Here is a 25,306-nt window from a genome sequence, read left to right on the forward strand (position 1 = left end):
CATTAAGGCTGATCCTGGTCTGGGTTCAGTAGGAGAGGAGGAGAATCTTGTTAGAGAAGTCCTAAGTTATTCTGAACAGAATGTTTATAGAAATATAAATAGTAAGGGTCGTTTTGATGAGCTTTCAAATGGAAATGAGGAATATGTTTCTAGACAGTGGAGGAAAGGTCATCCTTATTACAAATTGGCAAAGAATTTGGCAGAATTGTGTTTGTGCTCTCATGTTTTGTGGAAGGTATTGCTTGTAAGGGATGAAATTGGGTATTTTGCTGAGAAAATGTCTAGGCAAAGTGTTAAAGAACGTTTGGCTCCTGACTGCCTGTCATAAAATCCAAGAAGAAAGAAAAGATTTAGAGATGGAATTACTAATCAAAATAGAAGCAGAAATTAAAGATTTGGAAATTCTCGGTCTATTCATATTGTAAAGAATGAGAAAACATGCTTACAAGGAAACCCCAAAGGTGTGGCCAAGCAGGCGTCTGATAAGATGAATGTGGATTGACCAACTCGGTGGAAATCAGGACCTATTGCTGAAGTCAGTGGAAGGTTGACACTGAAGGCATATCAGAGATCACTGCGCTTGGCCTCTCAGCTCAGCTCCAGAGGGCCGGTGTCTAGGGGAACAGAGTGAGTTGAAGGAGAAAAACCACTGTCCACCCCTACCTCGTATCTCAAATTATCTCAAACTTTTATCCCGGCGCTTTCTGGCAGCAGTCTTCCTCACTGCACCAAGTGGAGCGTGCACATTTTTATCAGCAAAGTTGTGGGGGCATGGCTGCCTTCACCTACATTTCAAAGGATACTTGGAACCCGGGCAAAGAATCTTTGCAATGGGACGCACTGCAGAGAGCCCTCACTAACAATGGCAAACCGAATCATGGGGTGGGGCCACCCCCGGTCAAGACCTTTAGAGACAAGGACATGTGACTTCAATCTATGAAGGCTGTGTCTGTTCCCAGAAAAGCAGTTGGGTAGACCTCTACCCCAGTGTGTTTAAAGGATAGAACACTAGGATAGAACACTAAGATAAAATTTTTTTTTTTTTAAGATGGAGTTTTGCTCTTGTTGCCCAGGCTGGAGTGCAGTGGTGCAATTTCAGCTCACTGCAACCTCCCCCTACCGGGTTCAAGCGATTCTCCTGCCTCAGCCTCCCAAGGAGCTGAGATTTCAGGCATGCACCACTACACTAGGCTAATTATTTTGTATTTAGTAGAGACTGGGTTTCACCATGTTGGTCAGCCTGGTTGCGAACTCCAGACCTCAAGTGATCCACATGCCTCGGCCTCCCAAAATGCTGGGATTACAGGCGTGAGCCACTGTGCCTGGCCAAGAAGATGATTCCTGAGTCTCAAGGTTATGGGCTTGCTGGGGACCTGCTACTTCTGTCTTATGTCTCCCTTTTGGACTGGGCATGACTGTCCTATGCCTGTCTCATCATGTATTTTGGAAGGTTCATAACACATTTTAATTCATAGATTTACAGCTTAAGAGTGATTTGCCTCAGAATGTATGCCTCACTCGTATCTGCTTTAGATGAGATTTTGGACTTAAGAGTTTTAAATTGACACTGAAACAAGACTTTTAGGGCTATTGGGATAAAATGAATATATTTTGCATGTGAGAAGGTCAGGGATTTTGGGGAAGAAGTTAGGGTTAGGGTTAGTCTGAAGGTGACTTCACCTCCAAATATATATGGTGAGATCTGCATCTACCCAAGGTGATGATATTGGGAGGTTCGACCTTTGTGAAGTGATTACATTATGGAGCAGAGCCCTCGTAAGTGAGATTAGTGCCTTTATAAAAGAGGCCTGAGAGAAAACCTTCACCTCTTCTGCCAGTGAGAGTCCAAGATAGTTTGTCCATGAGGAAGCAAACCCTCAGCAGACTCCACATCTGATGGTGCCTTAATCATGAACTTTCCAGTCTCCAGAACAGTGAGAAGTAAGTTTCTGTCGGTCATAAGCTGCTCCCTTTATGGCATTTTTAGAGCATGCTATGGTTTGGTTTCCTTGTCTCCACCAAAACTCCTGTTGAAATTTGATCCCCAGTGTGGTGATATTGAGAGGGGTAGCCTTGTGGGATGTATTTAGGTGATTGGGACATATACCTAACAGCTTGATGTTGTTCTGGTAACCAGTGAGTTCTCACTCGCAAAAGACTGAATCTGTCTTCTCAGGAATGGATTCGTTTCTACGAGTATGGGTTATGAGAGAGCCAGGACGTCCCTCAGGTTTTTCAGCTCTTGTTTGCACATGGCCACTTCCCCCTGGAAACTCTCCACTGTGCTGCAATACAGCATGAAATCCCTCACCCAAAGCCGGGGCCATGTCCTTGAACTTCTCAGCCTGTAGAACTCTGAGCTAAATACATCTTTTTTTTTTTTTTTTTTTAAATAAACTACCCCAGTATACTTTTATAGCAGCACAAATTGAAACAAGACAGAGCGTATTTGATAATATCCTAATATCTGTGAGAATTTCTTGTGTGGGGACCATAGGATATTTTTAGGGGTTAGAAGAGAATTTAGAGATCATCTATTTCAATTTTTCACATTTTCTGAATTCAAATAGAAAAAAAGGGTTCATTGAAGTTAATTGACTTTCCCCACACATCCTTAACCCCATGCTTAATGATTTGTTGACAGAACTGAGGCAAGAATTAAAGACCTGACTCCTAATCCCATGATTTTTCTTGTGAATATCTTTGCTACTTTGGAGACACTTCTGAGACAGAACTCGAATATTCTAAAGAGGATGATGATAATGATCATTAAAACATGTAACAGTTATTCTCATATGTCAGCATTGTTTCAAGTGATTACAGACTGAATTTTGATTCTTCTGTCCTATCCACTGCATTTTATGCCTACATACTCTGCTTTCACACTGTAACCATATAGCATGCCACGCTTACATGGCTTTCAAGTATTAGACAAAAGTGTACTATAACGAGGGGTTTCTATTCTGAAATATGCTCATTTGGGTACCATATGAATACATTTTTAGCCATCATAGTTTTACATTTGTATCTGAATAAATTATAGGAAAAGGAAATAATCAGTGTATCAAGGAGGTATGAAATTCTTACTAAAAAATTCATCAGACTTTTACCATGCAAGTGCACATTAGAAGCATTTTATAAAGCCTGTGTTAAATGCCAATATTTCTAACGAAATTAGTCTAACACCAGTAATGGGGAGAGCATAAGGGCACTGAAAAGGGTAAGTATTTACTTGCAACTAGGCTTGAGAAGCACCACCTCTGCAGCTTGCTCCCACAGGCATAATACTGCTGCATCGACTGACTTTGCTCACTCTTCACTTCTGCCTCTTACAGTTTTGTCAAAGATTTTGCTGCCCTGATTTATGGCGCCACAAGGCTGTTGTCTGCCCAGCTGAACTTTTCTTTTCTTTCTTTTTTTTTTTTTTTTTTTTGCTTCAGAAAAATCATATACAGACTTCATCCTCTAAAGCAATTTTGAAACCCAGGGACAAGACAAAAAAAAAAATCAATATTATCACCGAAAGAGAACTCTCTTCTTGACTAGGTGGTAGCCTTAGTAATAAGCTAAATGGCATTTCTCACTTGAATCACACAAAATGTGTAGTCTACAGTTTACCTGGTGAAGAAGAGCACATGCATGAGTAATCCAAAAAAGAAGACAAAACATTTAAGTATTATCTTTAGCATATATTCTTTAAGAAAGAGTATTTAACATTTAAATGTGTTTTGAGGTTAACAGTAAAAACAATTAATTAATCAGTAATTTAGTCTCATAGATGAAGAAGCCACAAATATCAAGAAACATATTTGCAGATTAAGAATTCATCCAATTTGAGATATGCCATACCTTGGATAATTCTTTCATTGATTATTGAAGGTGTGCTGTATTTTACTTTGTGATTTCTTATATTGTTACATTATATATATTCTTATATTTCTTACCTTCATATTTACATATAATATAATTTTATATATAATTGTTACATATCATATTTATATATTTATGTTAATATAGTATATACTTATGTAAATATATATTTATATATACATATAATATATACAATATATAATATATATTATATGTAATATATTATATATTATATAAATATATGTAATCTATGACTTTTCTTATATTATTTAAGATTTCTTATATTATTACAGCTTTACACCTTGGCATCTTTTTTGAAAATTCATTGACCCTAAAGAATACTGATTTTAAAGTAATTATTGTATTTAGAATAATTTTAATTTTGAATACACTTACAGATAGTTCATAACCAATTGTAAGACTGTATATTTGAATAACTGTCCAATAGGAAAAAATAGAGACCTTAGTGGAATATGTCCATTTAAATAAATCACATGCTAAGTTTTCTGAGCCAATCTTATTCTGTGTTTAGAATATGAATTTGCAGTAACTGGAATGGATGAATGAGTTAAAACTAGTTTTGACTTCTGAAGTTCTGCATTTAGCTGTTCTTCTGCTCTTCTTTACAACTTTTGCAGCGTAAAATATGCATCACTTAACATTTGATTGATGAACAGCATATTTCTGTTAAAAACAAACATATAAAGTAGAGGAGATGGAAAAACAAATTGTCTACATTATGGTTGCATGGAAATTGTTTACAATAATTTGCTAAAATGAGATAATGCATTTAGTTTTATGTTAACTTGTGACAAAAGACTATCAAGTCTAAGCTATAGATTTATTTAGAATAAAGAAATATACATACAGGAACATTTAAGTTCCAAGAACTGAGTTGAAATGTTCTGTGGAAGGCAGATTCTGAGATGAACCAAGACATTCTCACCTTGTATTAGTTTGTTCTTATGCTGCTATGAAGAAATACCCAAGACTGGGTAATTTATAAAGAAAAGAGGTTAAATTGACTCACAGCTCCACATGGCTGGGGAGGCCTCAGAAAACTGGGGAGGCCTCAGAAAACTTACAATCATGGTGGAAGGCACCTCTTCACAGGGCAGCAGGAGAGAGAATGCATGCCAGTAGAGTAAATGTGAGACGCCTATAAAACCATCAAATCTCCTGAGAACTCACTATCGCGAGAACAGTATAGGGGAAACTGACCCCATGATTCATTTACCTCCACCTGTTCCTGCCCTTGACACCTAGGGATTATTAGAATTCAGGGTGAAATTTGGGTAGGGACAGGGAATCATACAATATCACAACTCTTGGTGTAGAATGCTTATATAATCCCGTGCTCTTGAGACAGTCAGAATGTGTGAATAGCCTGGGATATTATTTGGTTATTGACTTACATTCTTTCTCTGTGAAAAGTTATTTTGCAGATATATATAAAGGCTATGAAAGCTTGATTGAGTTTGATTTAATCAAAAGAAAGGAGATTATCTTAGGTGGACCTGACCTAATCAGGTGAGCTGTCTAAAATTGAAGAACTTGAGAGAAAAATGCCCAAGCTTCCTTGGACAGGTGGTTAGTAGAAATCTGGATTTGGAGGACTACAGATGATGATGACTCAGATGCAAGTGAGGATGAATATGTTATTAAGAACTGGGAGAGGGGAAAATCCCTGTTTTGTAGTAGCAGAAAGCCTAGCACAATTATGTTCTGCAGGTATGTGGCAAGCAGAATTTCTAAGTTACAAATATAGGCTAAATATAGGCTATGTAGCTAAGTAGATTACTGAGCTAAATGTTAAAGGTGTAGGCTAATTTTCTCAGCAGAAATACTGTCAGCTTGGACAGAGAGAGACAGAGAGAGTACCCAGTAAAACAGTTGGAATGCCAAAATTCTAATAGCATGATCAATCTGATAAAACATATATATGTGTGTATGTGTGTACGTATGATATATATATGTGTGTATATATACGTATATGTGTAATATGTGTGTATGTGTGTATATATACGTGTATATATACATATATATATATATGCGCCACTTTCCATGAGAAACAAAGGCTGTCTCAGAGAACAGAACCAAAGGCAACAGAACAGTCAAGAAAAATTTGACTTTACCTTGATGGACTTCAGAATTATTATGGATTCAATACTCCTATTTGTTATCCATTCTTCCTTATTTGAACTAGAATCCTATGCCTCTCCCACCACTGTGTTGGGAATGTTGGAGCCAGACGGCTTGTTTTTAGTTTCATGAACCCATACACAGAGAGAAACCGTACCCCCAGGATCTGCACCAGGTTTAGATGATTTAAACAAGGAGACTCTGGACTTTGAACCAATGAGATTTAGATGAGATTTGAACTTTATGTCATGAGGTCATGGGGGTATATTCTTGGGATCCTTGTAATCACCGTCCCTAATCAGTTCACTTTGAGTTAATTAAAAAGGAAACTATCCTACTGGGTCTGACCTAACTAAGTAAATATCTAATGGTTAGGGATGAAAGAAGTCAGAGATTTTTAACTGTAGTGAACACTCCACCTGGCCATAAAGAAGCAGCCTGCCATATTACACAGAGAACTACGTGGCGGGGAATTTTGAGCAATCTTTAGAATCTGAGAATGTCCTCAGGTTGCCAGTCAGCAAGAAAGTGAGAACCTACTATTCCAGCGTACTGAAACATCCCAACAACCTGAACAAACTTGGAAGAGGCCTCCACATTTTTCATGAGAACCCAATCCAGACAGACTTCTTGATTTTAGCCTTCAGAGACCCTAAGGAAAGAACCCAATTGAGCCCTGCCTGGACTTCTGACATACAGAACTATGAGATCATAAAAAGGTATTGTTTTAAGCTGGTGGGCAAATTTGTGATAATTTGTGACTCAGCAATAGAAAATAATACATAGTATTCCTATTGCGATGATGTGGGCTTTTTTTAATGTAATGGATGATCCAAATATCAATTTTAACATATTACTTAAAAACATTTGTAATAGATTGCTGTTTATTAATATAGTGCTAGTCCTAGTTTTGATAGTTCAGGAGATGTGGCAAGATATACTGTAATTGTAGGAAACAATCACTCCAGCATCAGATTGACACTAAAAGTTGAGGTTCCACTAGCCTAATCATTAATAACTTTTCTTTTTGATACATTTTTATATTCCTGCTTTCATTCTTTTATTCCTTCACTAAACTTTCCAGGCATGGATGGTTCAAAGATGAATATGATGGTTGCTTCTCTGAAGGCACCGCACTTCCACACTAACTCAGATTCAACTCAAGTGTGTGACTCACTTCAGATGTTCATTTATATCTGGTATTCTGTGCCACACTCCCACCACATACTCCCTCATTTATTTTAGTAAATTACCCACGGAAGGTTGTACTCTAAGAAGCCTAATTCTCTTTGTGTGTAGTTTTTCTCTGCAGCGTTTGTTTATGCTAGCTGGATATTTGCTCTACTGACACAGTGATTGATTTTATTTCACTGTTCAGTTTTATTATCTTTTCCTGTCTAGAAAAAGATATAGCCTGCCTCTTGTTCACACAGTTTGCATTCTGCCTTGGATAATGCAAATTCTTAATTTTGTAATAACTAAGTAAAATTGTCATATAATCTCAGTAACTAAATTTAATGGCTCCTAAGGGAAAAAAATATAGATTATAACTCAGTAACACTCTGAGATTATACACCAAAGTATCTTCAAATTAACCAACTTACTTTAATCCTTTTTAACTTCTTTCAGATTTAAATGGGATGACTTTAAATAACTTTGTTAGTTATGGAAAAATGAATTAACACATTTTCTAATTTAGAATTATTTTAAAGAAAGCGAAGAGGGAGTCAAAAATGTAAATCCTCTCACTTAATATTTCACAACAGTGTTTCATTTTTCCTCTAGAATAAGCAAGGCCAAACACCATTTACAAGTTTGGCGTAAATACTAAGATCAAAAGACATTGTATTCACTATATATTTCCCCACGAAAAGAAAATGTTATGTACTGGAGAAAGCAGTGTTACCAATCATACCTTGGGCCAAAGTGTAAATTGAAGTCTTACTATAAATCTTAATGCCACCACCTTGTGAATTGATGTGTATTAAAAAGATTAAGACCACTTTACTAATATAGAAAATATTTATGTATGTATGTCATATAGTAGCATAAATACCAGATCGTACAGATTTAAATATAAACAATGCACAACATATGCTGAAAAAATTGCTGAATGTGTGTCATATATTGGCAGGTCTTCCTAAAATAAAGCACACTATGGATAAAAAAATCACCATATTCAAACATACATAAATTTCAAATATTTATTAATATAGAAACATCATAATCAAAATAAATATGGAAGAGTTGACCTGGAGAATAATTGGTAAGATAAACAACAGGCAGTAGGTACATACTTGTATCTTATAAAAAATAATGATTATATTCAAAAATAAGAAGAAGATAAGCATTCTAATAGAAAATGGGGCCAAAATGTGTATAACTAATTCATAAGAGAAGCATAAATGTCCTGTAAGCATAAGAAGCAAACATGTAAACATATTAGTAAACAAATATATAAATTTAAAATTTAATGAGACATCATTTTCATCTATCAAAATGTTAAAAACATGAAGTCATGTTAGAGATGGAATCTTGAAATAAAAGCATATGCACTGCTTATAGGAAACAAAATGTTTCCTAAAGGACAATTTAGCACTATATGTCAGAATTCCAAAATAGGGAACAAAGATAGAATATCACCTTGGAATCAGAAATATTAACCTCTAGGAATACATACTGCTGATGAGTGCATATTTATAAGCGTGGAAAAATGCTTAAGTAGATTGGTCAAATGGTTCTGGGAATGTCCTCTTTATTAAGATGTGGTAGATTGATACTGACGTACTATGTTAAGAAGCAAGATGTTAGAAGCAAGTAGCGAACACTTGTACATTACATTTATACTCTTGTAACTACATGGGATAAACATTTAATACATGTCATTTATTATATATGTAATACATATATGTAAAAGACAATGGGATTAAGATATTAATGGTTGTATTTGGGTGGTGACATTTTTTGCCTGTATTTTCTAATTTTTCTAAAATATATATGTATTGGTTTGGTAAACACTTTTTTTTTTTTTTTTTTTTTTGAGACGGAGTCTCACTCTGTCGTCCAGGCTGGAGTGCAGTGGCCGGATCTCGGCTCACTGCAAGCTCCGCCTCCCGGGTTTACGCCATTCTCCTGCCTCAGCCTCCCGAGTAGCTGGGACTACAGGCGCCCACCACCTCGCCCCGCTAGTTTTTTGTATTTTTTAGTAGAGACGGGGTTTCACCGTGTTAGCCAGGATGGTCTCGATCTCCTGACCTCGTGATCCGCCCGTCTCGGCCTCCCAAAGTGCTGGGATTACAGGCTTGAGCCACCGCGCCCGGCCGGTAAACACTTTTTTACAAAGTTATTAGTTAGTTTTCAGACTAAATAATAACTCTGCTCTGTAATAGAATTTCTCCACCGTTTATCTTCTGAGAGACATTCAACTGATGACTGACTGACTGCATGACAGATCCTGATGATAAACCTGCAATTTTGCAGGATCTTAGAACACCAGATATAGTATTGACCCTTTTCTCCCCTCGATATGAGTGCATACACCCTTGAATTCACTTTAATAACTTAAAGACAGATGATAATTAGAAAAATGCAGCCTTAGATTCATCCCAGGACTAATTATGATACGAGTTGTCAGGGTATCCTGGCTGGAAACCGCCACTCTCCGTCAGCGGTCTCATCTTTACTTTTCTCATCACTGCCCTCTCCTGTCCCTGGTTGCTGTGCTGTGCAGCGACGGCCACTTTGGCAGAAGGCTGGTTAGTCGAAGTCAAATGCCTGAGAAATCTGCTACGTGGTCTAGATGGGCATATTAGTTTCCCATTGCTGCTGTAACCAATTAACGTACGTTTAGAAGCATCAGATAACACAGCTCTATTATCTTACACTTCTGGAGGTCAGATTCCTAAAACAGGTTTTACTAGGCTGAGACCAGGATGTCAGCAAGGCTGCTGCCCAGTAAGAGGCTCCATTGTAAAATACATTTCCTTCCTTTTCCCGTTTCTAGAGCAGGATTTCTTGGCTCCTAGCACTTCTCCTTTGTCAGAGCCACTGGTGTAGCATCTTCATGTGCCTTTACGATTTGCTGTTACATCATCTCTGTTCCTTCAGTCTCTACCTGTCTTTAGTTGTTACTGCATTGGGCTCAACTGGATAATCCAGAATAATTCCTCATTTTGAAATCCTTAATCACACCTGCGAAATCCCTTTTTCCATATAAAGTAACATTCACAGGATGTGGGACTAAGATGTGGACAACTTGGAGAGCCATTATTTATTTGACCGCAATAAGAATTTGTATTTCTGTGGTTTTTTTGCTTGTTTATATTAAGCTGATGGAGTCTTTAACTGAAATTCTGAAAGCAGTAATTAAGTTGACTTTAAAACCAAAGGTATACAATATCAACTGATATATCAAAAGATATATCTTAACACAAGTCTGCCTTCACACCTTGCTATTGCGTAAGTATTCTTTTATATAAAGAATTTATTTTTAAATTAAATATTTTATTACTATAAAAAAACTTAAAAAGTTAATGTATCCTAAAGATATGAATATAACTTTGGGCAAGTATAGATGGGTTTGAAATTTTAAAATAAATGATAAACATTTTTAGAAACAGAATCACAAATTAGCCATTTCAGAAAATTATTTTGCTTTTGGAAAAGATCTGAGATGGAATTACAGTGTGTAAGAGCACGTCTTCAGTGTCCGTCAGTTCTGCCACTTTCTTATGTGTGATGCCTGGACTTTAATCCTCAGTTTCCTTTCTGTAAAACAGAGAAAATACCACAGGGCAGCTGAAAGTTCTCAGTGTATGTCTGGAAAATAGCAAATGGTCGGCAGAAGGTGACTAGTATTGTATCTGTTAGTGAAGTAACAACGTACTGAAACTTGGGTAGTTAACACTTTCAAATACAGTGAGGCTATTGAGCAAAGGAAAATGAAATAAAATTGTGTAATCTGCCAGAAGCCAACTCTCCTTTCCTCCCTCATTTCTTTCCTTTCCTTTCCTTTCCCTTCCTTCCTCCCTTCCTTCCTTCTTTCCTTCCTTCCTCCCTCCCTCCCTCCCTCCTCCCTCCCTCCCTCCCTCCCTTCCTTTCTTACCTCCTCTTACCTCCCTTCCTTCCTGTTTTTTTTAAAGCTTTTGATTGAGTTTGATTGTACCATAAAGAAAACACTGTCAAAAGTATTCTAATATTTGAAATGAATTATTGATGGACTTTTATTACCGATATGGTTACTTAAATCATTGAAAAAGTATTATGTGTATAGACACGTAGTTTGATGAAATACTTAAAATTTAAAGTTAATTTTCTTAAGTAATTTGACTAAAACAAGTATCTTAAATAATTTTGCTTCTTTGCCTATTCAGAAAATACTGCAGAACTTTCATTGAACCAGTTAGAATAATTTTTTTAAATAAAGTGTGTGGGTCTACAAGGAATCACTTGGACAAGAATAAAGGCAGGAAATTTCCTGTAATTTTTAATAGAATCCTTGGAAATAATATATATTAATCTCTCTGATTCTAGCTTTACAACTATTATAGTTTATGTCTGCCCCTGAAAATACACAGGATATGTTTGTTATATGGAAATAGAAAATTATTACTTTTAATTGATAGCCTCTGAACGAGCAGATTTTTAAGTTTGAGTCATGGTGATGTGTTTAGGTATGGTTCTCATCTTCGTTTATTGCAGGCCCCTTTTTTGGGACTTGGCATGTTCAATGAGAGCAAGTATTGTACCTTTATAAAAGAATAGTGTGTCTAAACTAGCCAACTGCTACTGACATGTATGTATCATGAAAACCAACTCTAGCCCACATGTGCAAGGCCTAATAGTAATCAGCATGCAGACGCCAAAGAAATGTAATGCCTTCCTTATCGTAATTGTAATGCCTAACTACACACATTGAAGAGATCACTGTGAGGCCGAATCAAGGCAGACATAATGGAAGTATAAAAATATTATGTAATAATGTCTAGGGATGATAAAATAATGGATAAATTATGATGTGGTTCACCCCACATAAAAGGAAAGAGTTTGTATATATGGAATGTAAGTTTCCAATGAAGATGTGTTTCTTAATATAATATCTTTCAGAACAGTAAGAATATGTAATTTTAGCACAAAGATTGGGGAGGAATCTCATAAATATGTGTGAGATCGAATTGAAATTTATGAACAGAATTTCTTGTACAAAAACAGATTAATATATGTACATCTTCATAATACTGGATATTTTCAAAGTATAACTTAGTCATATTGGAACAGAGAGTTTTGAAAACAGATATTGATTTTTCAAAATAACTATGAAGATGATAAAGGACATGAAAAAAAGATACACAAATCTATTTCTGGCCTCAAGTCTGGTCACCATTTTTCAAGTAAAATGTCATTTCCTCTAATTGCATAGCCTATGGGCCATTTTAAGTTTCAATGTGGTGACAAGGGAAATTTTTCCATTTGTTTTGGAAAAAAAAAATTGTTTTGTGGGAAGTTCTGATGGCCAAATATATTTTATATATTTTTAATATTTCTGTTTGTGTAATTAACCACAATTAAAAATGATAATTAGTAGCAAGCTACACACACACACACACACACACACACACACACATACATATATATATATATATATATATTTTTTTTTTTTTTTTTTTTTTTTCTTCTGAGACTGAGTCTCACTGTGTCACCCAGGCTGAAGGGCAGTGGCACAATCTCTGCTCACTGCAACCTCCACCTCCTGAGTTCAAGCAATTCTCCCACCTCAGCCTCCTGAGTAGCTGGGATTACAGACATGCACCACCACGCCCAGCTAATTTTTGTTTTTAATCGAGTTGGGATCTCACTGTGTTGGCCAAGCTGGTCTTGAACTCCTGACCTCAAATGACCCACCCACCTCAGCCTCCTGAAGTGCTGGTATTGCAGGTGTTAGCCACTGTGCCCAGCCAAGCTATATATTTTTAATGACATTTTTGAAGGTTTTCAAAATTTGCATCTTCAGTTGATTACTCATAATTGATATCTCTAGTTTTATTTTCTTTCAAGTTTATTTTTTAAAGTTTTGCTGTTATTTAAAAATTAAAATCATTGTCAGACATTAATGAGAAGATGGCATTTAATATTCATTGTGTTGCTTAAATAGTTTTTATTCTGTCCGGGCGCTGTGGCTTACTTCTGTAATCTCAGCACTTTGGGAGGCCAAGGTGGGTGGATCATGAGGCCGGAAGTTCAAGACCAGCCTAAGCAAGATGATGAAACCCCAGCTCTACTGAAAATACAAAAATTAGCCAGGCACAGTGACAGGCGCCTGTAATCCCAGCTACTCAGGAGACCGAGACAGAAGAATTGCTTGAACCCAGGCAGCAGGGTTTGCAGTGAGCTGAGATTGTGCCACTTCACTCCGGCCTGGGTGACAGAGGAGACTTTATCTCCAATTAAAAAAAAAAAAGAATTTTTATTCTGATATATAGTCTGTCACCAAGTATTTATGAAGCATCTACAAAGTGGTACATCTGGTTGCCAGACTTTTAAGAGGAAGCAACAAGGCACAGGTGAGTTAACTCAAAGGGATTAGCCCACACCCTAGTATCTATTGTGAGAAAACAAACATGGGTGATGTGGTGGGAAGGATGAGGACATGGTGACCTGCTAGTTATGGTGGGTGACATCTGAGTGGAGGAGGAATTTTATAAATGTTTAGGGTGAGCAGAGGCTGTGAGAATATAAATCACTTGCTGTGTACTAGGGCACAAGGAGCCTGGACATTAGTCTAGCGTTATTGGAAAGTGTTTTGGGGTGTCTTCAACAAAGTGAAATGCGGCCTGATTTACACTTTCAAATGGCCAAGGTCCCCATGGCTTCTGTGTCCCTGAACCCCATGTAAGATTGCTGTCAGTGAATGGGGGCCTGGCTCCTTCACAGCAGTGGAGACCTGAATGAGAGCTTTGTATTGAGACAGAGTCACCCAAGAGATGGCCACTGGCTCAACGGTATCCGGGGGAGAAATGACCCAAGGATGGTCTTGAGTCTTTAGCCTGAACACCTGAGGGGATGGTCGTGCCGTTTGTCAATGCCAGGAAGGTGTGAGAGGTGAGAATTAAAGGGGAAAATGTGGATAAGAGGAGTAAGGTGATAATCGTTTTGCTTAAGCCCGTCAGCCATATTCTGTTTGGGATGGTAATTACAGTTCCAAATGGAGATGTTAAGTAGGAATTTCAATGTTCAGAGTAAGTCTGGATCTCACATAGTAGTCAGAGGTAGGGGTTAAGCCCCCTCCTTAGTGTGGGCTCTGCGTCTGATGAAAATCGCCCAGAGAGACGGCAGAGGAAATGAGGGACCTGTGACAGCCTCAGGGGGCTCAGTTACAGGGGTCTGTAAGGCACTAGCATAGTGGCCTGAGAAGGTGGGGGGAAAATCACCTTGGTTAGCTGAACTGATAAACATTAGTAACAAAAGTAAGTATGCTAGATTTTGCTCTTCAGTGTGAATTCATGACCTAACTATAGAATGTTGATATGTGTCATATTTACATATTCACATTAGTGTTAAGCTTTGCCTCCATCCCTCACGAAACAGAGTAATAGATTCTAGACCATCCTGAGGGTCAGAAGTTTTAATTTTAAAAAGTAAGTTTTAGCAAATCTTCAAGGCTGACAAAAGTTGAACCTGAGAAATAAAGCAAGAAGATGTAAATATACTCTGATATGGTTTGGCTCTGTGTCCCCATCCAAATCTCACCTTGAATGTTAATAAGCCCCACGTGTCAAGGGCTGGACCAGGTGGAGATAATTGAATCATGGAGACAGTTTCCCTCCATGCTGTTCACCTGATAGTGAGTTCTCATGAGATCTGGTGGTTTTATAAAGGGCTTCCCCCTTCGCTGATTGTCACTTCTCTCTCCTGCCACCATGTAAGAAGTGCCTGTTTTGCCTTCCAACATGAAGGCATTGTAAGTTTCCTGAGGCCTCCCTAGTCATGTGGAACTGTGAGTCAATTAAACCCTTTTCTTTATAAATTACCTAGTCTTGGGTATTCATAGCAGCCTGAAAACGGACTAATACATACTCCAAGCTGTTTCCTCCCCCAGCTGCTTTTCCACACGTCTGAGCATTTCCATTCAAACTAAAGATCAGGGAATGATGAAGAATTAATAAAGAGTAGAAGTAAAAGACCCAGAGGTGTGACTGTGGCTGTGTGGTGTGAGTGTGTGTTTGAGTGGTATGTGTGTGTCTGTGAGTGCTGTCTGTGTTCGAGTGTGTGTGGTATATGAGTTTGTGTGACTCTGTGTGTGAGAGAGACTGTGGCTATGCCTACACAGGCCAGCATAGAGCTGGGTGAGCTTTAGACAAAGCTCAAAATTAAAGACGTTAAAATAATTTGAGGAAATCAAGCAGCAAGAATGTCTGAAGAGAACAAGATGAGTGGACTGTGGAGGGGAGGTGAAGAGAACCAGACCCTAAGTCCAAGAAACATGGGGTCCAGTGGTGTAATGAGTCTTTAGGGGAATATGATTAAGGATCATTTTGTTTTCCCATTTTTCATGATGTAATATGATGACTTATTTGACGTTGAACAAATTACCAATGATAGTTTTATTAACCATAAAACATGGATAGTTGAAATATCACTGTTTCAAAGAAATCTGCCTGTTTTTATTTCAATTAGTTTTAATATTTCTTGAATAGTATTTAGTGGATTTCTGGATTTCAAAAAGAAAAAAAAAAACGAAATAAACAATTCTAATAGAATAAGCTTAGTGACTTCTACACTAAAGTAGCTATTATAAATTAAAAACCTTTAAGTTACAAAATTTAAGCAGTGTTTATCCACATGAGATAAACATTAAAATCGGAGGTACATCTATGACTAGACCTTTCACATTAAAAATATGTGTTCTATGCTTCTTTATTAAATACATTATGTAAAACTTCGTTTATTTTGAGTGTTGTGGCTGTATTTTATCTTCTCCTACATGACTCAAATATGTAAGAGACTTGTTGTCCCCTGCTAAATAATTTGTTTATTTAAAGAATTAGTAATGTATAGGTTTAGGTGTCATTCCTGGTGCTTTCATGGTTTATTTTAGTCATCCCCATGAGGGAGTAAAATGGTCTTTAACTAAAGTCTGATGTAAGTTCGCCACCTTGTGGTAACAATGGGAATAGATGAGGGTTTAAAAAGAAGAGTAATGAAGCAATATAGCAAAGATGTTTAAACTATTTTCCTGATATAAAAATCTGAAAGAGAAAATTGACTTTTTTTGATTAACATTTTGTATTTTTCATGCAAACTTATGATTTTCCAAATATACTTTTTATACATTTTAAGTTTTTTGTTTTGTTTCATTTGCTTTTGTTTTGGTAACTGTGGTAGTTCAAGAACAGGTAGCATTCTTTTATCATACACCATATGACAGTATCTGTTATGGTTTTTAAAGATCTATCACATTTAATTCTTACAACTTTATGTAATAGTTATAATTCTCCCCATTATATAGATGTAAACAGAAACTGAAAAAGTTAGTGAATTTGCTCAAGATCACATAACTCACTTTGGAAAATCAGACATATTGACTCCACAGCCTCTGTGCAATACTCTCCTTAAACGCTTTACAATTCCATCTTGTAATGTTTTCATCCATGCCGCTGACACTATACTGCATTCTGTGCATAATTAAATCACTCGGGTAAGTAATTGTCTTTATCCCCACTTTACAGATGTGGTAACTGAGCAACTTACAGGTTAATCAGCTCAAAGGCAAAGAGTGTGAAAGAGGCAACCCTGGGAGTCAGAGACCAGGTGGCCAGGCTGCAAGGGACTCTTCTCTAAACCTGCTTTTGCTCAGGGAGGAAGCAATCTGTCCTTAAGGATTATCACTCCTGACAGCCCAAATCACAGCTGGGCCCTCTGTCCTGTTAGCAGGACTCTTCAATCCCAGGCTGATGTGTCTGGAGAAGTTCTAAGTTTTGTTTAATCTACAGTCTGTTGCACAGCCAAAAATGAATGCTCTGCGCAAATGCATAGGTATTGGTGTATGTGGGAGGAGGAAACAGTGAAGAAAGATTCATTTTGAAGTGTTGTAGTGTCTCCTTTCTATGTGAATGTTTTACATCAAGAGCAATGATATGCTTATACATATGACATTATTCTGGCTGACTAGAATATTTTACTACTTTAACAGAAATCAGTTTCCATCTTTGGATTGTTAGATCTGAATGATGAAATGATGATGTCAATAAACCCAATAAAGTGAAATCAAATTAGTTGGAAGGTCTCATGTCTAAATACACTTTCAAATAGTTCAGTGACAAAAAGCAATAGCAAATTGTTCCATCTATGTTCATAGTGTTTTAACATCAATATGAAGCTCTATTTGCTATTCTGATAGAAACAAATATAAAGTTGTGTGTCCACTCTTGTGACCCTGGAAATTGTGTGAGGTACTTGGCATTTGGAGTGTTACTTCTTTGGCTGCCGCTTTATTATAAATAAATATTGAGTTTCCTTTAAATCACTAGGGAATAAAGCAGCTGGTTTATGAGAGACAACAGCTTAAATGATGAGTATTGAACCTCGTAAGTAGAATAAGTCTTCTGTAAATTGGTCGAGGAATATGTGCTTTGTCAGAAATAGTAAAAGAAGCAAAGATATGATGCTGAGTTAAATTTCTGAGAATACATGCTGCCTGTAATCACTACATGCTGCATTGGAAGACTATGGCCTTGACTGGAAGACTGTGGCCTTGATCAGAAGACCCTGACCTTCATCAGAAGACCGTGGCCATGATTGGAAGACCGTGGCCTTGACTGGAAGACTGTGGCCTTGATTGGAAGACCATGGCCTTGACTGGAAGACCGTGGCCTTGACTGGAAGACTGTGGCCTTGACTGGAAGACGTTGGCCTTGATTGGAAGACCGTGGCCTTGAAGATTAGTTCTCAACCAATAAACACATTTGTTAGAGTCTTCTGCTCTCTGGAATATACTAAGGTATGCAGCCCAGTCAGAGTTAACCTTTTGCTAAGTAATATTAATCAGTTAAAACATCTATTATTTACTACAAGCCTAGTAAACTTAAGCCATTATGAGAGATTAAACATAAATGTTAATTTAAAAAAAAAAAGCATGGTCACAAGCCTCAAATATATACAAAAAAGATGATAAAATACACTCTTAAAACTTTTAAAAATTACATGTGAAATAGGACTTAAGGAACAGCTAAATTTTCTGATAGATTGGAATAATATTTTAAGACTATAGATCATAGGGTTCTGATGTGATTTGGATGGCAGAGTGGAGAAGGGGTATCTGGGGCAGGTAAACGAAGGGAGTGCTGTGTGGACATGGTGCCGGATGTGTCAGGAGTGTGCTGGGAGCAAGGGGCTACACGTGTTGGTGGACCGAGTGCACACAAGTCTTTGAAAGAGCAATGAGAATGTAGGCTTGATTTGGTCTATTGGTGCTATTGTAGTTCTTAACCAGGAGAGAAATGAGAGTCTTTAATGCATCATTGCATTTACGCATTGCTGAGAGAAATATTCAGCGTCAGTAAGTGCTGGGGTTACAGGCGTGAGCCACCATGCCCAGCCTCTACATTGCTTCTTAACCGTATCAGGATTTGCTTACTTGTTTTTATTTTTCATTGCACAGCAATTCTGTAACTATTAGCAAAAGTAAGGAAGAAAATACATGGAGAAATACCTAGGATAACAAAAAAGAAAAGAAAAGAAAAGAAAAAAATACACCACAAACAAAAGGGAGGCTAACTCCCAATTAACTGGCATATTTGCATAATTATTTAATGCATAAAAGCATGTTAAAATGTGATTTATTGACATTCCTGGATTACCTATTGCATTCTCGGTAAAACCGCTAATATTTAATAACTGATCCTGGAACATTGAAAGTTTCACAACTACTAAGCAGCAGAAACAAACACAATCCCATTTGGATTATTTGGAATTCAAATTTCAGTGCCCTTAACAACATACTAATGCACTTCACTCGATTACCAGAATGCAATGTTATTTTTATTTGTATGTTTAAATTTTTAAACTAACCCATCCTATTTAATAATTATTATAATAATTTTTCCAACTAATAGGTCAGTAAATATGTAATTTTTAAAGGTATTTCTTACTTGATGGGTATTCTTTCAAAATGTATACTACAATTTGTTAGATAATAAGTATTCTACTCATTTTTACAAAAGCAGTTTGCAGCCATTCTAATATAAAATTTTCCAAAATCTCCTTTATACACTGTGTACAAATTTTGGCAACATTGACTATCTAATTAACAGAACTTACCAATTCTGCAGAAGCCATTATAGTTGGCTACAGAAATTCAAATTTAGTTGCTTACTAAAGAGCAGGTCTTTACAATAATACACTGGATTGTTAAATTTTACATTATGAAAGGTTTATACAGAACAGTACTTAACACATCATTAGCAAAATAAAGTGTTAAGCCTGATACTTTATTTTACAAAATGACTACTACCTATTTTCTACTCTAATTTTCGTTTTCCAAAATTACTGTTACATGCTTTTTACTCTTTAACCGGGAACATGAAGTCAAAATGAACAGAGAGGTAACTGTTTTGGGTTGTGGGAGGAGGTAGGGGATGAAGAACCAGGAAGTATCCCATTGCTTGAATTAGCTATTTCTTTGCCTTGCTTTTGGTTTTCAGAATTTGAGTGGTTTTGTTTTGTTTTGTTTTGTTTTTTAAGGATTTCTGGGAGTATTAAAATATAGTAAGTTGCCTTATGTATATTAAATTGCAAAATATTGTTTTGACAGTTGTGATTAGCGTAGCAAACGTAGTAAAGAAGCTAACTCTAAAACTTACGTAATATGCAGTTTTGAAAGTGAAAAGCTCATTATAACATGACTTCAGTGTCTAAATAGTACTGATCATTAATGTATCTTCATTTATTAATCATTGGAAATTAATGTGTTTTGTGTGCAATAGATATTGCTAGAATGTCAATTCTACAATCCTTAAAAGGATTGTAGAGCCTTTATTGAAAAAAGAAACACTAAAATTGCATTTTGTCTGATACGTGGAGTGAATACAAAGGTAAAATCAAAAGTTAGCTTTTAAAAGCACTTTCTGTAAGCAAACATCCACAATGCAATATTACTGTAAAGACTGAGCACACTTAAAATATTCTGTCACTCTAATAATGAAATAAATGTATTTTTCCTCATGTTGAAATCATATCTAACATTTTACATTGCTATATTCAACTCCTGTTTTCTCATCATTATTTAGCCGTATTTTGTACCTGCTTGAAGTTCATATTTTACCTCCCAGTTCCTTCAGTGTGCGTTGTAATCTGGAGATAATGATCATTGTATATCGAATCACTAGAATGTATAAAATACGTGCATAGTAAGCTAATTTTATCACCATGTATATTAAATGTAATAAGCATAATATATGTTTTGTGTTGTTCAGGATTAATTTGTTCATGATTCTGAATTTCCATGGCATTTTGTTTTTTTCATATTCTTAAGTAATGTTACAGGGTTTGCTTTAGTATATTTTATTCATTAGTACTTGGTAAGTATATATTTTTCAAAATTATTTAAAAATTTCTATTAGGTGTTTTTGCACAGTAAAACTAGATTTATACATTCTTAATTTAGTATAAAGTATAATTTATGCACATGGTAGATGCTTCAGGTTTGCTAAATAAATATGCCTACTTAAAAAAATGTGGATAATGTACTTCATTTTAATGATGGAAAATACCCTATGGCATTTTTATAAGCTGAGCCTCTCTAGAGGATTGCCAGCACTGTTAGTAACACAAGAAATAATTAACATTACGGCACCATTTCTGAACATCTCATGGCAGATCATTTATCTCAGTTCGTGGTAAATTATTCTAATCTTTTTATTTTTGGATTTGTAATATGAGTGATTTACCACTGAATATCAGTTATAACTTTCTTCCTTTGTCTTGTTCGTCTTGTTTTTAGCTCCTTGTGAAGGCAATACATTCTTCTGCCATAGTAACATGTGTATTAATAACACTTTGGTCTGCAATGGACTCCAGAACTGTGTGTATCCTTGGGATGAAAATCACTGTAAAGGTAATGATTAGTCCCTGAAATCTGAAAAAATTTCCTCCCTGTGGAGTGGGGTAGAAGTTTATATATATCAGTCAGACAGTCTTTAAAATAAGAGTATATAGTGCCTTTTATGAGCACTGCATGTCTTACAGTCGATTTGTAAGCATTTTTCTTACCCTTTACTCATACCGTGTCCAGATGTTTCGTTATTCAGTAGCGCACAGTGGACTATCCTTAGCACTTGAATTCTAATTAAAGACATCACCTCATTAGACCCTGCAGAGCTCTGAAAACGGGAGGTTTCAGGGGAGCACACTACTTTCCTATCATGTGTGATACCGTCTGCTTGTGGCCACACCTGTCATTCATTCTAGTTTGTCTTGATTGGACTTTGTGTACGTACTCAAGAGATAAAATATATTGAACTAGCATTTGTACTTTCAGTTACTTCCAGCTACTTCACTTCAGTTTTGCTATGAAAATGCTTTTCTTCCTTTCCCATGAACATAGCTCCCAATGCCCTTGCCTCCTTCCCTTGTCTGTACACAAAGGATTACGGATGTTGCACATTTTAGTTAAGATGAAACGATGAAACTGCCATATAAAGTGTTTTACTGAGATCCAGTATTAAACAATTGACAAAAGAAGATATGCAAATAACTCTTTCATGCTTGAAGTCCAGTATTATCTACGAAATGCCTTCTGTTCATAGAAGTAAAGAAGTAATACCACAGTATTCATTGCTTCATACAGTCAGTAGGAAAGGCGGTTACACTATCAACACTTTTGCTGTTGATTACTTTCCTGTCTACTTTTGAATGGATTAGAAATTTATTTATTTTTTTGACGGAGTCTGGCTCTGTCACCCAGGCTGGAGTGCAGTGGCGTCATCTGGGCTCACTGCAAGCTCTGCCTCCCGGGTTCATGCCATTCTGCTGCCTCAGCCTCCCGAGTAGCTGGGACTACAGGTGCCCGCCACCATGCCCGGCTAATTTTTTGCATTTTTGGTAGAGACATGGTTTCACCGTGTTAGCCAGGATGGTCTCGATCTCCTGACCTCGTGATCCACCCGCCTCAGCCTCCCAAAGTGTTGGGATTACAGGTGTGAGCCACCGCGCCCGGCCAGAAATTTACTTTCTAAGTGATCTTACTGCAGACCTGTTAATAATTCGTAGTCACCATTGGCTTTGTTTGGCCTATGTAAATGTGGTCCCATGTATGTAAGAAATATTTCACATGAGATGGCAATCAACACATGTGAATGGATGTGCATTATGAAAGTCCATATTTATTTTTTTCAGAAAGAAAAATGATTCGTTTAACCTTTAATTCATTCTCTTGTGATAGGAGAAAAACTTTTTGTAATTGCAGTCATTTCTAATTTATGGAGGTTACGCCGATGGCAAGAATGTTGTGTAGCCTAAAGTTTGTCCCATGTGCCCTTGAAAAGAATATCTATTTGCTGTTGTTGAGTGAAATGTTGTATAGATGCCTGTTATGTCTGGTAGGCTTACAGCATTGTTCAAGTCTTCTGTTTGCCTTTGATTTTCTGCTGTGTTTTGTCCATTATTGTAAGTGGGTGTTAAATTCTTCAGCTATCATAGTTGAATTATCTACTTCTCTCTTCACTTCTGTAAAATTTTCTCTCATGTAATTTGAAGCTTGGTTGCTAACCTCATGTATGTGTGTAATTGTTGTATCTTCCTCATCACCCTTTTATCACTACAAAACAATCTTCTAGAGTTTAGTACAGTTTTTTTGTCTTGAGTTATATTTTGTCTGACATTAGTATAGCCACTACATCTTTCTTATGGTTTGGTTTCCATTCTTCTTTTCCACGTTTTTACTTTCAGTCTGTCTGCATGTTTGAATATAAAGTGTTTCTTTTGTAGACAGTCTATATTTATATCTTATTTTTTATCCAGTCTGAGAATCTTTGCCTTTTCATTGGGTTGTTTAATCCATTCACATTTAGTACTGTCATTGATATAGTTGGACTTCATGTATTCCATTATACTTTTTGTTTCTAAATGTCTCATTTTTTTTCTTTTCCTTCTTTTATTGCTTTCTTCTGCTGCATTAAGTTAGTGTATTCTAGTGCAACATTTTAATTATTTTAGAGTTTTTAATGCATTTTTTTCCTTTCTTAGTTGCTTTAGGACTTAAAACATACAACTTAGCTTCCCAGAATGTATTTTAGATTATACTAAATTATAGTGAGACATAGAAACGTTCTTCCTATATTCTCTCTTCCCTTTTCCAATTATATTTGTACATATTACATTTTTAAACGTTCTAATTATATTTGTACATATTACATTTTAAACATTACAAACCCAACAATACATTGCACTAATTATTACTTTATATAACTGTATGTCTTTTAAAGTGGTTGGGAGAAGAAAGGACAGCAAGTATATTAGTGTAACTTTTTATATAATCCTTCTGATGTACTATTTCTGGTTCTCTTCATTTGTTTTTCTAGATATGCGTTACCCTGGTGTCATTTCCTTACCCAATAACATTTTAGCTCCCACCTTTTTTACACTGTATTGTCACCAAATATATTGCATTTATGTAAGTTATAGTTCAGCATTACGATTATATACATAGAACATTGCTTTTTTAAAAAGTTAAGTGAAGACTGCAGAAGAAATATGCCACTCTACTATCCTTTGCAATTATTTACATAATCACTGTTATAGACCTTATTTACTTACCTGTTTATTATCTGTTCAATTTTTTCGTGTGGATTTGAGTTACTGTCTGAACTCACTTGTTTTCAACATGAACTGTCTTCAATATTTATTTTAAGGAAGCTCTTTTATCATTGAATTATCTTCATTTTTGCCAGTCTTACAATGTCTTTCATTTGTGAAGGTAGGTTTGCTGGATAATGGGTTTTTGGTTGACAGGTTTCTGTTGAGGTTTTGTTGTTGTTGTTGTTTGGTTTTGTTTTGTGTTGCTGTTGCTTGCAGCACTGCATGTGTCATCATGTTGCCTTCTGGCCTCCACTGATGATGACTCAGCTGTTAATTTGATGGAGGCTCCTTTCTGTGATGAGGTTTTCTTTCTCTATTGCTTTCAAGATGTTTTATTTTTTTTTAATGTTTTCATAGTCATATGTCTTTGCGTGGATCTCTGCGTTTATCCTATTTGAAGTTTGTTGAACTTGGATGTGGGTTTTCTAATTAAGTTTGGGAAGTTTTAACTCCTCTAGGTTTTTTGTTGTTGTTCTTTTTCCTGTTACTTTCCATCTCTCCTTTGTTTCTTATACACCCATTACATTACGTTAGTGTGCTTGTTGATTTGCCACACTTTTTTTTTTCTCCTGAGGCTGTTATTTTTCTGCCTTCTTGTTTTGAAACTCATATTCCTATTGCACTATTCTCATGCCTCTGTCTTTATAAAGTTAGCTGATACTTTCTTTTTCCAGCTGAAATGTACTGTTGAGGCTTCAGGAAATTATCATGTTAGTAATTGCGCTGTTCAATTCCAGACCTTCCCTTTTTGTATGATTTATATGTCTTTATTAATATTCTCTATTTGATGAGCATTGTCCTCATTTTCTTGAGCTTCTTCAATCTTAGTTTGCTTTAGTTCCTCAGATATACTGATTATAGCTGCTTTGAAATCTTTGTCAACTCTGATATCTGGCTCCCCAAAGGGTCCTTTTGTTGCCTGCTTTTTCTTTTTTCCTATATATACGCTTTGCTTTACTGTTTCTTTACATGCCTTACACCATTGTGTTGAAAATCACATGTTAGTAGCATCTCTGAATACTAACTTCTTCCTCCCAGGACTTGTAGTTTTCTTGTTTGTTTCTAAATGGAGACTTGGCCAGACCATTTTAGTGAAGCCTCTGATGCTGCCCCACAGAGGCCACTGCCTTGGGCTTCGCACCAGCAGCCTTGGGCAGCACGGTTTTAGCAGGGCTCTCTGTGCCTCTCTCATTTCCTGTTCTCTCTATTTAGCTATCACCTCTGTTTGTATAGCAGCCAGTTGTTAGTCTCCACCGATTGTCGACTGATTGCTCTACTGCTTTCGACAGTGCCCAAGATCATAAACTGTTCAACAGTCTGGTCAATTAAATTTAATTAATTGCAAAGGTAGTCCTTGAGTCTTGCTTTTGTGAGTTGTTATAACCCAGGAGGACTCTCGTTAGCTGTTACTCTCTTAGCTTGTTCTGTTAAACTTATCGATGTC

The 25,306-nt window shown here is 36.4% G+C and overlaps 1 protein-coding gene across 9 annotated transcripts in view; it reads left to right on the top strand.

Annotated features, from left to right (window-relative positions):
* The window catches only part of NETO1 (neuropilin and tolloid like 1), a 127,012-nt gene that overhangs the window by 91,430 nt on the left and 10,276 nt on the right, over positions 1-25,306 (top strand). For all 9 annotated transcript variants that reach the window (XR_010582791.1, XR_012427138.1, XM_005586457.4 and 6 more), the window contains exon 8: positions 21,008-21,121. Coding sequence is in view for 7 of the 9 variants with exons in the window: in XM_005586457.4 (XP_005586514.1) it covers positions 21,008-21,121 (114 nt within the window). In the remaining 2 variants the exon portion in view is untranslated. The remainder of the gene's footprint in view (positions 1-21,007; positions 21,122-25,306) is intronic.

This window comes from Macaca fascicularis, chromosome 18, assembly GCF_037993035.2.
Source record: "Macaca fascicularis isolate 582-1 chromosome 18, T2T-MFA8v1.1".
Classification (NCBI taxonomy): Eukaryota; Metazoa; Chordata; class Mammalia; order Primates; family Cercopithecidae; genus Macaca; species Macaca fascicularis.